This window comes from Engystomops pustulosus, chromosome 11 (genome assembly GCF_040894005.1).
Source record: "Engystomops pustulosus chromosome 11, aEngPut4.maternal, whole genome shotgun sequence".
In the NCBI taxonomy this organism is placed as follows: domain Eukaryota; kingdom Metazoa; phylum Chordata; class Amphibia; order Anura; family Leptodactylidae; genus Engystomops; species Engystomops pustulosus.
Window position 1 is genome coordinate 71718791 of NC_092421.1, and position 15069 is coordinate 71733859.

The window sequence follows — 15069 nt, forward strand, 5'->3', positions numbered from 1 at the left end:
CTGCAGTTCTATGAAATCAGTTATGATTGTTATATTCGGTTGCTTATACTTGACTTTTGCACCGTCTTCTTATATAATATATTGCATGTTATATTGGAAAGTGTAAAAGTGCATCGAAGGAGAGTTACTTGGTGCAGATACGATAATATTCCAAGTAATATCATGTAAAATCAACAAAACTAACTGTATGAAATTTATGCTTCTGTGTAGACTAAAATCTTCCAATTACTACCAAGGATTCACCATAAACTTATAATTGACACATATACACAAATATGGTGTAAATAGCTACTACCTCTAAAGAAAGAAAGAAATAAAAAGTCATTACATTCATTTTTTCAATTTTAAATAACAAATACATTAATTTAAATAACAATTAAACAACAATTTAAAAAAAAAAACTATTCTTAAAGATCTTTCCATAGATACTACATAACAATAAGTAACCAGATTTCATTTGGTGTCATGTATACACATTCATTGTCACTTATCTCGCCCTTCCTTCACCCCTCAGGTTGTCCCCCATTGGGTCTGGAGACCTTAAAAGTAACAGATTTTCATCTTCATGCTTCAACAGTGAAACGCTATGGATTAGGAGCTCATAGAGGTCGTCTAAATATTCAGGTAAAGTATTTGGGGATTATACTTCTGCCTCTTAAATTCTCTGACAGTGGGTGTAAAGTTAATCCTTTGTACGAGCTGCTTACAATGTTACAAGTTCTCCACCGCAGGATTAATAAAATGGATGCAATAAAGAGTATGCAATGGAGAGGTGCGGCCATGGTGATTAATGCACATCTATCCAATCTGTATGAAAAATGCTGTCCTATCTGCAGGCAGTATGTTATAGAGCAGGAGGAGCGGAGCAGATTGTACATAGTGTCCTATCTGCAGGCAGCATGTTATAGAGCAGGAGGAGCTGAGCAGATTGCACATAGTGTCCTATCTGCAGGCAGCATGTTATAGAGCAGGAGGAGCTGAGCAGATTGCACATAGTGTCCTATCTGCAGGCAGCATGTTATAGAGCAGGAGGAGCTGAGCAGATCGTGCATAGTGTCCTATCTGTGGGCAGCATGTTATATAGCAGGAGGAGCTGAACATATTGTACATAGTGTCCTATCTGCGGGCAGCATGTTATAAAGCAGGAGAAGCTGAGCAGATAGCACATAGATTTACTTACCTGGCCCATTCGCGATCCAGTGGCGCGTTCTCTGCGGTGGATTCAGGTCTTCCGGCGATTCACTAAGGCAGTTCCTCCGACTTCCACCAGGTGTCGCTGCTGCGCTGAGGTCCGCCGGAGTTCACGATCCTATTCCTGGTGAAGGTAAGCACGTGTCCAGAGACACGTTTTTTTTTAATGCAACGATTTCTCCGAATCCGTCGGGTTTTCGTACGGCCACGCCCCCGATTTCCGTCGCGGGTACGCCGGCGCCGTTGCGCCACAATCCGATCGCGTGCGCCAAAAACCCGGGGCAATTCAGGGAAAATCGGCGCAAATCTGAAATATTCGGGTACCACGTTGGGAAAACGCGAATCAGGCCCTTAGTAAATGACCCCCATAGTGTCCTATTTGCAGGCAGCATGTTATAAAGCAGGAGGAGCTGAGCAGATTGTACATAGTGTCCTATCTGCAGGCAGCATGTTATAGAGCAGGAGGAGCTGAGCAGATTGTACATAGTGTCCTATCTGCAGGCAGCATGTTATAGAGCAGGAGGAGCTGAGCAGATTGTACATAGTGTCCTATCTGCAGGCAGCATGTTATAGAGCAGGAGGAGCTGAGCATATTGTATAAAGTGTCCTATCTGCAGTTCTATGAAATCAGTCAGTTATGATTGTTATATTCGGTTGCTTATACTTGACTTTTGCACCGTCTTCTTATATAATATATTGCATGTTATCCATCTTGTCACTTGACAGGCCGGGGTGAATGAGAATGACCTGTATGATGGAGCTTGGTGCGCTGGGAGAAGTGACCTGCAGCAATGGCTAGAGGCGGATGCTCGGAGACTCACCAAGTTCACCGGGGTCATTACACAAGGCAGGAACTCGCTCTGGCTGTAAGTACAAGATCACTGACATATTCCATGCTTGTGTTTCCATAACCATGGATCCACAGCGCATCAAATCCTCCTACACCTTATACCAGTTTCCATAGCGACAGGGCTAATTATTATCTGACTGTAATTATTCAGTTTTGCAGATTGAAGTAAAAACCAATTTTATCCCTTCTCATTTCCCTAAAAATATACATTGATATCTGTTACAAAACTGCCTGCGGCTGTACTATGGGCACGATGCATACATGAGCATATCTCCACATAGAGGACAGAGAGCTGCTTATAGAGGTCTCTGAAAGGGAATCTGTCAGCAGTATTGACCATACAAAGCTGCAGCCAGGATTAGGTATTGTTCTGTATAATCAGACCTTTGTGTATGTTGTTTGTAGTGACAGGATAGTGAAAAGTGAAGTGAAGCAGCTCCTGTAAGGGCTCTGGGTGGGTCTTTCAGCCTGAAGAGCTTTCTGCTCTATGTCCTGTGCTGCTCCACAGCCCCTCCCCTCTGCTAGATGTAGGAGCTGTATCAGGAAATTGGTTGGATACTTATAGCAGCCACTCAGAGCATAGGCGGAGGGGCTTTGGAGCACTTCATTGTGAAGAGCAGAAAGCTCTTCAGGCTGAAAGACCTGCCCAGAGCACTTGAAGGTGCAAACCTGGATTAAAAATTCACTTTGCACAGCCCTGCTGCTACTTACTTACCACACTTGTACGGTTACACAGATCTCCGGGGACCTATCTGTAGTTTATTATGGTCAAAACTGATGACAGGTTCTCTTTAATGGTAATAGGGATCTCTGAGATGAAGCTTCACATAGAAAGTAAAAGTTTGCTTTACAGTTTCAAACATTGTTTTTTTCTTTTTTTAACTGGATACAAAACAATTTCTAAATGTGTGTCTCGGATAGCATCTCATTATAGCTCCATATGGAGGCCTTTAATAGTGGCAGGTAGATTTATTTGTTCTGAACATTTTCCTGAACATGCAAATCAGTCTGTAAGTGCAGAGGAGGTAGAGCTTGAAGTGGGAAATTTATCAGAAGTGTCTGAGAGCAGAACCCATGCAACCAATGAGAACTCAGCTTTCATTTCCCCCCAGCTCTTAATTATCCGAGTTATCCGGGTTATCCGAGTTTTAGAAATAACTAAGGGCCGGGCTGGGGTGGGCTATTTAAAAAAAAAAATAAATGTGTACTTACCTCCTCCGGTGCTGCTGATGTTCCCCGCCATGGTTCGTCTGATCCGTGCCCCTGTTTGTTTACAGGGGCACAGAAACTGCGCACCGCGAGCTTCCGGACGGCGAGGTGGCCAAACCGGGATCACACGGACCGCAGCACGGGACATCAACAGCGCTGGAGGAGGTAAGTACACATTTATTTTTTTAAAATTGCCCGCCCTTGCTTGTCCCTAAATTATTTCTTATACTCGGATAACCCTTTTAAAAAGGGGACCTGGCGGTTGAAGGAAAGTTCATGCATTTTGGGGGATTTAAAAAAAAAATTTGAATTAATATTTTGCTCCAGGACCTGAAGGTGTATGTAAATACATTGTAGCCATTCCCAAGTCTGGGTTCTCCACTCTACACTCTAAGGCTACATTCACACGGCCGTATGGGGGAAGCATATATATGGCTGACATATGGGCACATGACAGCAATGGGCACATGGCACTGTACAGGAGTGCAGCACCGTACCGTACCGTACCGTTCCGTAGCTGGCAGAAAGATAGGACATGTCCTAACTGTCCCCGGAATACAGCACCGTGCGCCATATATCACTATGGAGAGGGGCGGGGGTGAGCGGGGTGAACTCGTAGAAGGTGTTTGCAATATTGGGTTTTACTTTATGACTTAAGTGAATCTGAATCTTTTTTGTTTCACTTCAGACAAATCTTCTGAAATGTTGTCTAGTTATTGCTGTCATTCATCCCAACTTCATTGAATTTAGGGTTGGGGGATTGACGAAGAAAATGAAAAAACTCATAAATTTAAATGAACAAGTGCTTTTTATAAAAAATCTTGATTTTAGATGATTAGAGGGTTATATGTGTTTATATATATATACGGTATTATATGCCCGGACAATTACTGTAGAGTAACATCAGTTGGGACCAAAACCTTATCTTGAAAAATGTAATGAAACTTCTAGGAATAGAATCTTGGATGATTCGCTCATCTGTGTCATGAATAATATGATTAGGGAGTATTTTTCTAGTGGTTGGAATGGAGGTGAATGTGTATCTGCCGCAGGTTGAGGTTAGGAAGTAATTTTTTTTCCTTTCCCGGCTCGTAAGTTGTGAAATAAGACTCCGTTAGTATTTTATAGAAAACTTTCCGACATTTCTTTGCTTTTTAAGTGTCCCGACTATTTCCACTTGCTGTGCGGATGTCATTGCATATGGTTTTAAGCTCCTGAGATCTTCAGGCCTGTGATTTATAGACTGTCTACTCATCTCCAAGGCTTTGGGTACAATAAAAGTTCCTAAAGATTTATAGAACTTCAGCTGTGAATCGTAAATGTCTGTGAGGAAAGTGGATAACTGGAAACACACATTGAGAGTACTTGGTGGATAAGTTAAAAGCTTTAGCATCTTCTGTTGATGCTTTACCAGATAAATGGTTGCAATGAGGTCATTACTTTTTGGGACAGTAAAAAACCCGGTCCCTTCACCTTGAGTTTGTTTCTGGCAGATGATTTATTCACATCTTCTAAGACTCTTCCAACTCAACAGGTCTCAATACCATTGGCTTTGTTTGTAGTTACCATGAAAATATCAGGCTTCTGGGGTAGTTGACCCCCCTGGACCACTGCGGACAATGACACAATCCAAAACCTGGGACTGGAATCTAAGTGGCACCTGGTTTTCACCAAAGCCCGCCACAAAGCAAGTTGGACTTGCTGCGGCAGGGTACCACCAGGTTGTTCCACAGGTGCGACTTTCCCGCGGTGGCACCTAAGGTCGGGGTACAAAGTCAGCAGGCAAGTTCGTGGTCGGGGACAGGTAGGAGGTCAAGACAGATGGCAGAGCTTTGGGGTCAGAGACGGAGCAGGAGGTCAGGGCTGGTAGCGGAGGCGCGAAATCGTGAACAGGTCCGGGGTCACAACAGGAGGTCAATACACGGGAACAGGTCACAGGCAACAGCTTTCTCTGAGGCATATAACGCAAAGATCCAGAGGGGAATGCTGGGAAGTGACCAGCAGCAATCAGCAGAGTCCAGCGGGGACGTGTACGCTGGGAATCCGGGATGGGAGCAGGAGCGTGGAGAGGTGAGTGAGGATGAGGGGAGCGGTGGCTGCCACGGAGAGGGGTACGGGTGTGCTCGCGACCAGAGATGTGGGTCACGGGAGCACCCGTGACAGGGAAGACACAGAGCTGCATGGGAGCTCTATGCACAAAATAATACAATGGTTTTCATGACTCACTTTATGATTTGGGCTGCAATACAACAGTTACCTAGAGCTTATAATATGTGGGCATTATTAGGCATAACTACTGCCTTTTAATAAGTGCTGCTCACCAATGTGCACAAAAATATGTAATCAAACAACCTCATGTAACAGTTAAAGAGGAACTCCAAAATTACCCGGACAAAAATAGTTTTTGCACAGCTGTAGAGAGATTTTGACAACAATTCAAATGATACCTATATCATGTCACTGGCTTCTTTCTAGTCTGAGATCCAGCCTTATATATCTATCAGCACTACTTAAAATCCCTATTCGGCTTCTGAAATGAACAGGCACTTGATGATTGTGACATCAGCTAAGGACACTGAGACCAGAGCAGCTTCTCTCACATACCATGATGCTGTGCTCTCCTCTCATGCACTTTTACTAGAAGCCCAGCCAATCGGGACAAAGATTTTCAGGCTGAATCCTCTCCTTAAATGTGACCCTAAGTTCTTTGATAAATTCAATGTAAGTTTTATATCCTCACATCCATATTAACATGATGGGCGGCACGGTGGCTTACTGGTTAGCATTACAGCCTTGCTGCGCTGGGGACCTGGGTTCAAGTCTGCAAAGAGTTTGTATGTTCTCTCCGTGTTTGTGTGGGTTTCCTCCGGGTCCTTCCGGTTTCCTCCAACACTCCAAAACATACTGGTAGGTTGATTAGATGGGTAATGGGACTGATTTGGTAAGCTCTGTGTAGCACAGCATAATCTGTGTGTGCTATATAAATAAAGGTATTATTATTATAATTATTATATTATAATATCTGCATTATACTATTGAATATAGAAATTAAAGAATTACAATAGAAAAGTGGTTATTTTTGTTAAATTTCATATTGCCCCCAAAATTCTCTTTCCACTCCTTTTCATAGAGAGGACAGCAGGATATCCACTGCGGACCTACACATTTATTATTATTAACATAAGGCAACTGGAGTAAATTAGATCTGACATCTACGACAACTTCTCGATGTTATAGATCAGTGGTTCTCAACCTGGCGGGGGTCGAACAATCAAAACACAGGGGTCTCCTAAAGCCATCGGAGCCACAATTTTATTGCATTTTTTGGCACGAATACAATATTCTTGTACATGTTTGGGGTCACCGCAATATGAGGAACTGTATTGCGGGATCACAGCATTAGAAAGGTTGAGAACCACTGTTATAGATGTTATCAGGGGTGTAACAACAGGGGTAGCAGCCATAGCAGCTGCTATGGGGCCCACAGTGTCAGGGGGCCCCGACATCTGGGGTATTTGGTGTGAATATGCTATATGTATGTATTTGTGATGTGTATATGCTGTATGTCTATGTATATGATACATGGGTATATATGGTAGTGTATGTATGTGTGTATATATGGAGTGAATATACTGTATGTATATTTTTAAGTGGTAAGTGGGGCCCCATTCAGAAATCAGCTATGGGGCCCTGCCTTTCCTAGTTATGCCAATGGATGTTATAGCACCTCGTTGTTATAGATGTTGTTATAGTTGTTGTGGATGTGGTAATATTACTTAACTAAGCTAATTTGATGTATCTTATACTAGCGCAGCCAATGATCGAGGCTGGTGTACTGCTTGCCAGTCCTGATTTATCATATCTCATAGAATCTATAAGACATTGCTGAAGATACATGTAGCAGCTGAGGACTTTCCATCCATGACTCTCTACCATCAAGATAAAGTTTTTTTTTTTTTTTTACAATACTGCATGATTTTAATTTAGCTATTTTTTTGGTTTTATTTATTAATTCCATGTGTTATATAACATATTCCTCTGGAGCTGAGCTGTAAAATATTATTTTTTGCATCAGTTATTAGATTTTCTTCAAGAAATAATTCAACGCTTAAGAAGATGTAAAAGATGTAAAGTGAGGGACAGTGATTTATGGGCAGATTTACTTACCCGGTCCATTCGCGATCCAGCGGCGCGTTCTCTGCGGTGGATTCGGGTCCGGTCGGGATTCACTAAGGTAGTTCCTCCGACGTCTACCAGGTGGCACTGCTGCGCTGAAGTTCCCCGAGGCCCGCCGGAATGCACTGAAGTTCACCGGCCTATAGCTAGTGAAGGTAAGCGCGAGTCCCGCAACACTTTTTTTTAAAAAATTCAGCGGTTTTTCCGAATCCATCGGGTTTGCGTTCGGCCACGCCCCCCGATTTCCGTCACGTGCATGCCAGCGCCGATGCGCCAAAATCCGGGGGCAATACAGGGAAAATCGGTGCAAATCGGAAATATTCGGGTAACACGTCAGGAAAATGCGAATCGGGCCCTTAGTAAATGACCCCCATTATTTTTTCTTACTGTGCCTGTTGCACCTATACTGGTGCTTTCCAACGCTCACAAATTGGGGCTTATTTACTAAGGGTAGCGGATCGCACTTTCGTCGGACTGTTCGGCATTTCCGGGATTAGCGCAGCTTTGAAAGGTATTTAACAGGGGTTTGCTCTGGTATTGTCTCGCACGTGATCGGATTGTGGCGCAGCTGCGCTGCTTTAATGCGACAGAAATCGGGGGAAGGGCCGTCGGACTATCCGACTGATTCGGACTGAGCGCGGGATTTAACTTTAAAATTGTGTCTCAAGGCAATGCACTTACATGCACCAGGAAGAAGAAGGTGAACTTCGGCGGACCTGAGTGGGGAAGCGTCACATGCAGGATATCGGATGCAAGGTCTTAGTGAATCGCGGCAGAGTGCATTATACACGGACAACGCACTTTCTGTGAACTCAGTCAGACGGGTAAGTACAGTAGATCTCCCCCATTGTTCTTTTTTGGGCACTGCCTGGCAATTTTCCTGCGCCTCTGACATGTTTTTTGGCGCAATGTTTGCTGCACACTTAAAGTGGAAAAATTGGTCTGTGGAGTTCTATTTCACCTTTATGAATGGGCGGACAGTTCCACAATCCAACATCACAGTGAAAATTATAGCACAATTCATGAGCCAAAAACACAGACCCTGCACCACAATTGATAAATGCCCCATAAGGTGGTAATACATTTTGGATTTATCCCCAGTGCATTCCAGGGTTGTCTGGTTGATAATGCGGGAATGCTTTGGCCATACACTATAGGTGCATGAGAAATAAGTTGCGGCTCTGCTTTTCTGCCCTCTGCACAATAGCTTGTGGCCTCCTTACCATTAGATTTTTATTTTGCCCGGAAAAAAAAGGTGAAAACTTGATAAGTCCATAAAAGAAGACAAGATTCATCTGTTTTCAGAATTACATCCATCTGGAACAGAAGCCCCGAAATAGGAACACAGACTAATACTCCCACCCAAGGTATTGTAGTATAGAACTGAGCAGAACCCTATAATCAGGAGACATTATAGGGTCATTGTCAGGACAGTGTGATATGTGCCACGTCTCCAGCATAATACTGATACTATACAGGCAGTCCCCGGGTTACGTACAAGATAGGTTTTGTAGCTTTGTTCTTAAGTTGAATTTGTATGTAAGTCGGAACTGTATACTTTATAATTGTAGCTCCAGCCAAAATTTTTTTAGGTCTCTGTGACAATTGAATTTAAAAATGTTGGGTTGTCATAAGAACCAGGATTAACAATAAAGTTTCATTACAGACACCTGTGATAACTGTTACAGCTGTTTATTGTAGCCTAAGGATAAAGTACAGTAAATTACCAACATCCAGAGGTCCGTTTGTAACTAGGGGTCGTCTGTAAGTCAGATGTTCTTAAGTAGGGGACCGCCTGTACACGAATAGAGGACACAAGTGAGCACAGATCAGCATACATTGCTTATTAGAGGCACAATGCATCTGTTCCCCCAGTCGCTCCTCTTCTGCAGTTTTGCACCTTGTCATCCCTTTCACACCTCTGTGTATTTCTTCGGTAGATAACACTTTATGCATCTCTTTAGATTTAACTCGCACGGAGCAGATTGACTTCTATAAACGAGATGGGACTCGGCAAGTTTCACAAGGAGAAGCTTTCCAAATGTTTAGAGATGCAAAATCATCAATTTTGCGTTGAATGTTTTTCTTTTGGGCTTCAAATACTGATGTCCTACTGATAGTGTAGGACGTCCATACCACTTCACCAGGGGGTCGCCTTCAGGCTAAACTTTCCATCAACTCAACCAAGGAGTTCTGGCTCTGGAGTCTTCATTTTAAATACAACATTCACGGGGTTGAATGTAACAATATTTCAGCGATATCTGCTACATAGTAACATATGGTTGAAAAAAGACACATGTCCATCAAGTTCAACCAAGGAAGGGAAGTTATACTTCTGTGTGAGATGTATAACCATGAGCACCCAGCCTAGAGCTGGAACATTAGTGGACAATTTAGGGACATTAGTGTCCTTCACCGACACACTCTATAACAGTGATGGCGAACCTTTTAGAGACCGAGTGCCCAAACTACAACCAAGACCCACTTATTTATCGCCAAGTGCCAACACAGAAATGTAATATGTGATTTATACTCCCTGCTCTGTCACATTCATTCATACCAGCACCCTGAGGACTCTAATTAAGCAGAAAATAGAAGAAAGTTGGATGATCATTGTAGCTTCCCTCCAGGGTCTTATAAACAGGAAGAATTGTCAGGGCCGGAGCAGGAGCTACAATGATAATCCAGATCTGTCCACACCTTCCCACCCCTCCAGTAGTCCCAGGTAGCGCTGTCACTTTAAAATACCTCTGTGCACAGCAAGTCCTGGGCTGTCTGTAACTTCAAGAAGATACCTGGAGTCATCTCTGGTGATGGCCTGAGTGCCCACAGAAAGGGCTCCGAGTGCCACCTCTGGCACCAGTGCCATAGGTTCGCCACCACTGCTCTATAACATGCTACACCAGGACACCCATTGTCACGGTGTGTTTCTGTGACCCACGTCCCGGATCGTAGGCACCCCCGTGCACCCCTTTTTCCCCCTGCTCAGCCGCGGCGGACTCACTCACCTGTCCGCGCTCCAGCGTTGTCTCCTGTGATCCGGTGCGGGTGTGCCGGCTTCTCGCGATTTAAAGGGCCAGGACGCCGCTGATTGGGGCGGTCATCCCTGCTTTTTATAAAAAGCCTGTCTCTTCCTGCTAACCCTGCCGGATCTTTGTGCCACGTGCCTTAGTGAAAAGCTGTGTTTGATTCCCTGTGCGATTATACTGATTTGCCGTTGTGCCCCGATTCCGTTCCTGACTTCGCTCCTCTGCTGCCAGCCCTGACCTTCTGCTTTGTTATTGACTTCGAATCTGTGCTGCCTGTCCTGACCTCCTGCCTGTCACCGACTATGTTTCTGCTCTACGACTCTGTACTTCACCTTGGCCACCACCGCGAGCAAAGTTGCGCCTATGGAATGACCTGGTGGTACCACGCCGCAGCAAGTCCAACCTGCTTTGCGGCAGGCTCTGGTGAAAACCGGGTGCCACTTAGACTCCGGTCCCAGGTTTTGGCTTACGTCATCATCATCGTGGTGGTACTCCTAAATCCTGGCACCCTTCAGCATCAATCAGGTTTTTACATGTAAGAAATGAAAAAAGGTGACATGCCGCCTGATGATGCTGATCACTGTCTTGAGGCTGGGTCATTGTTAGGATGTTGATCTTACTAATATTTTTACACTAAGGCCAGTATTCACCCATCGGAGCCTGGAACTTTATGTGTGCACAGATTCGGGATTAACGTTGCCCTGTAAGTTACCCCATATTTTTATGTATCAAAAGTGAAGTTCTGACTAGTGCACACCACAGAATTTGGGAGAACCATCCCAAGCCCAGCTTAGCTGAACTGAACATGATCGTTTTGGATAAATTGGGGCACTGGCTGAAAAGTCCAGTTGACAAGAACTGAGTTTCTCATCCAAGTTCAGTCCTGTACGACGGTCTTTGCTATAGAATAACATGAGCAGGCGGCCACAAAGGGCACAGCCATAATAGAGGGGGACCAGGCAGCTACTAAGGGACCCCTGTGCCCAGTCCTGGGAAGTGATTCTATTATCTGAATGCAAGACTTTCCAATGCAATTTCACCAGAAATCTGCATTGATACAAATGTACTTAAACAATGCAATAAAAATGCAACAACAACGACAAGACATCTTATGCATCTAATCTGTTAACCCTTAACCTGCTGTACAATGCTCATTATTTTATGATGCTTTCCGGTGCAATGCTCTGCAGAGTTGTGCGAGGGGGAGAGCAGGTGTCGCGGGGGAGGTATCTGTCTCTCTCACATTTTCTATTTACAAGGCACCGGCTGTTTCTGTACAACACACTGGAGATGTGACACATAAATGAGAAAACACACACATAGCCCAGGCTGGTGACCGGGACTGGCCGCAGCAGAGCCCTGATCTGCCACCACACAGGATGGAAGCTTCTTACTGTAGTTTCTCTAACATCTGCAGTAAGTGGAGTTCTGTGGTTTCCTGTTTGTATGGAATTAGAAATTACTTCTAAAATTCTGGGAATTTCACTACTTTGACCATGAAAATTAACTTGCACTTAATATTACACAGAAAGTTCTAGATGCCAGCTAGGGGGTAGGGGTACGGCATAGGGGGGGCAAAACCAACCCAAGTCTTAATGTGTCTCCAATGTGTTGCTATAGCTTTTCTTTCCTTTCTATTCCTGTAATTTTAAATAAATGGGGGTGTCTACTAATTGGGACCCCCACCAATCAAGAGAATAGGGGAACATTCAGTCAATTCTTTCTGGGTGCAGATAAGATAGCTAAGTGCACTTCCAGACTAAATCTGGCAGATCCATGAACATGGGATAAGTGCGACGCGGAACAACATCCTCCCTGCTTGCTTTATATTGTATCAGTGTCCTCAGGATGCCAATACAATTTATAGCTATTGTATTGCACAGAATAAAAGACTACCTGCTCTTCCATTTGGAGCAGAGCTGTACATTAGAGGAGCCCCCAGACATGACTCCCCGGGGCCACAGAAAATCCAAATCTGCATAAAAATGATATTTTTTGCGTATGATACATAGTTAGAAAAGTGCGAGAGGATCTGGCAGCCGCCGGGTCTGGACCCTGCATGGTTGTACAGAGCTGTTATATTACACACATGTGAGTTGCTACTGATAAATGCCACACTTGATGACCTAGATTTTGGTGGTAAATTGCTAATAACCCTCATCTAAGTATAGAAATAATCCTGCGCCATTTTTCTTACTTTCCTTAGAAGCTTCAGGCGTTTATGTGTTTCTTGCATTTGGTGCATGTCTTTTGATGATGAATGTTCCCCTTCTAGGAGCGACTGGGTCACCTCTTATCGAGTTATGGTCAGTAATGACAGTCACAGCTGGGTCTATGCCAGAAACCAAACTGGAGATCTGGTAAGAGAAATTTTATCATTTTCTCTCATTGTTGTTAGATGCTTATTCTAACCATCTATCTATCTATCTATCTATCTATCTATCTATCTATCTATCTATCTATCTCATATCTATCTATCTATCTATCTTCTATCTATCTATCTCATATCTATGTTCTATCTATCTATCTATCTATCTATCTATCTATCTCATATCTATCTATCTATCTATCTATCTATCTATCTATCTATCTATCTATCTCATATCTATCTATCTCATATCTATCTATCTATCTCATATCTATCTATCTATCTATCTATCTATCTCCTATCTATCTATCTCATATCTATCTATCTATCTATCTATCTAATATCTATCTATCTATCTATCTATCTATCTATCTATCTATCTCATATCTATCTATCTGCATTGTGTATACCAGAGGCGTTACTAGGAGTGGTTTGGCCCCCTAGCAGATTTCTGAATTGGGCCCCACTTCCCCCTTAAAAATATACATTTTATCTACTTATATAAACACACATTTATGTACATATATATAGACATACAGCAAATACACACTTACATACAGTAGCATACACAGACATACAGCATATACACATATAAATCATATACACACTACACCACACACCATACACCCAATACACACCCAATATCCTTGGTGCCAGGGCCCCCCTGCTATGGCAGTGACACCCCTGGTGTATAGTGTAGTGTGTGAGCCCCATCTGACCCTACATCCATCCCTCCACCTTGTAGCCACGTACCTATAATGCCCCCAATTACTTTATGTCATGTTTATCTGTAATATTACTAGTCTCTTATACACAGAAGTGGTTAATGTTATTTCCTCATAAATGCTGAATGGAATTTTGAACAAGACCTCAAAAAGCCCCCGTCCTGCCAAGATTCATCTGGAAGCAAGACTCTTTCCATAAAGCTTCATTACTGTGGTTTTACTAGAAATGGTTGAGTGCAGAAAATCTTATATCCTGAAGGATTTACAGATGGATATAAACAGGGCTGCCAGGTCAGCCATTAAGAAAACCAACACATATGACATCCATAAGCCACGCGGCAATTAGTGGGGATGCAGGATCCATGGTTCACGCTTCACTTACCTCTGTCGGCTAATTACCAGGACGTGTCATGTGCAAGGCTGAAGAAGTGATCACCGTGTCTGATCCTGTTCTATGGATGACATATACCCCTTTATCTGCAGTATCTAATTGCTGGGGGTCTGACCCCTGGAAGCCCCCAATGATCCCAAGAACAGGAACTTGCAAACTAGGTGGTGGTGCTTATGCTCTGTCTCCAATCTATTCAGTTATCTGGGACTACGAGAGATATCCACCCCAAATATACTTTACACCACCATTCCATTCACAGGGGGTAATCATAGGCACTTATTGACCCCAACTACTGAAGATCCCAGCATTTGCTACTCCACATATGGATGGAGAGACTGGGGCTCATTTACTAAGGGCTCCGCGGCCGCACTTTCGTTGGGTTCCCGAATTTTTCCATTTTGCGCCTCTTTGATTTTGGCGCACGTGATCGGATTTGGGCGTGGCCATGACAAAAATCGGGGGGCTTGGCCGTCAGACAACACAACGGATTCGGAAAGACCACGGAATTTAAAAAACAAAAAGTGTCGCAAGATCGCACTCACATGCACTGGGAAGAAGCAGGTGAACTCCGGCGGACCTCGGCGTAGCAGCGACACCTGGTGGATATCGGGCGCAGAACCCGAATCCCGGCAGAACCCGAATCCTCGTCGGAAAATGCGCTGTTGGATTGCGACTGGACCGGGTAAGTAAATGAGCCCCAATATGTGTGATTATAGTGTCCCAATCTTTTTCGGAACCCCCATGTTTTCTCCATGTTTTTTGGGTTTTTTTCTACCCATTGGGGGTTTGAATGGAGTCTTTGCCATGATCATCTGTGGATTAATCATGGACCCATCATTGCTGCCTTTGCATTCTATATCATAATACTAAATTTACTACGTTCATAGATTTTTCCGGGGAATAACGAGAAGGAAATTCCAGTTCTGAATGAGTTTCTGGAGCCGTTGGTGGGGCGCTACATTCGGATCAATCCACGTTCATGGTATGAAGAAGGCAGCATATGCATGAGGATGGAGATACTTGGATGCCCCTTACCAGGTTGGTCACAAATTAGAAGACCATTCATAAGACCAACATACAACAACATAGAAATTGTGATATTCTCTGTCTAAAGATTTCCACCCATCTCT

The 15069-nt window shown here is 43.7% G+C and overlaps 1 protein-coding gene across 1 annotated transcript in view; it reads left to right on the forward strand.

Moving 5' to 3' along the window:
* The window catches only part of CPXM2 (carboxypeptidase X, M14 family member 2), a 93564-nt gene that overhangs the window by 48154 nt on the left and 30341 nt on the right, over nucleotides 1-15069 (forward strand). The window contains exons 5-8 of the mRNA XM_072129523.1: nucleotides 515-624; nucleotides 1918-2057; nucleotides 12731-12815; nucleotides 14827-14977. Coding sequence (XP_071985624.1) covers nucleotides 515-624; nucleotides 1918-2057; nucleotides 12731-12815; nucleotides 14827-14977 — 486 coding nt within the window. The remainder of the gene's footprint in view (nucleotides 1-514; nucleotides 625-1917; nucleotides 2058-12730; nucleotides 12816-14826; nucleotides 14978-15069) is intronic.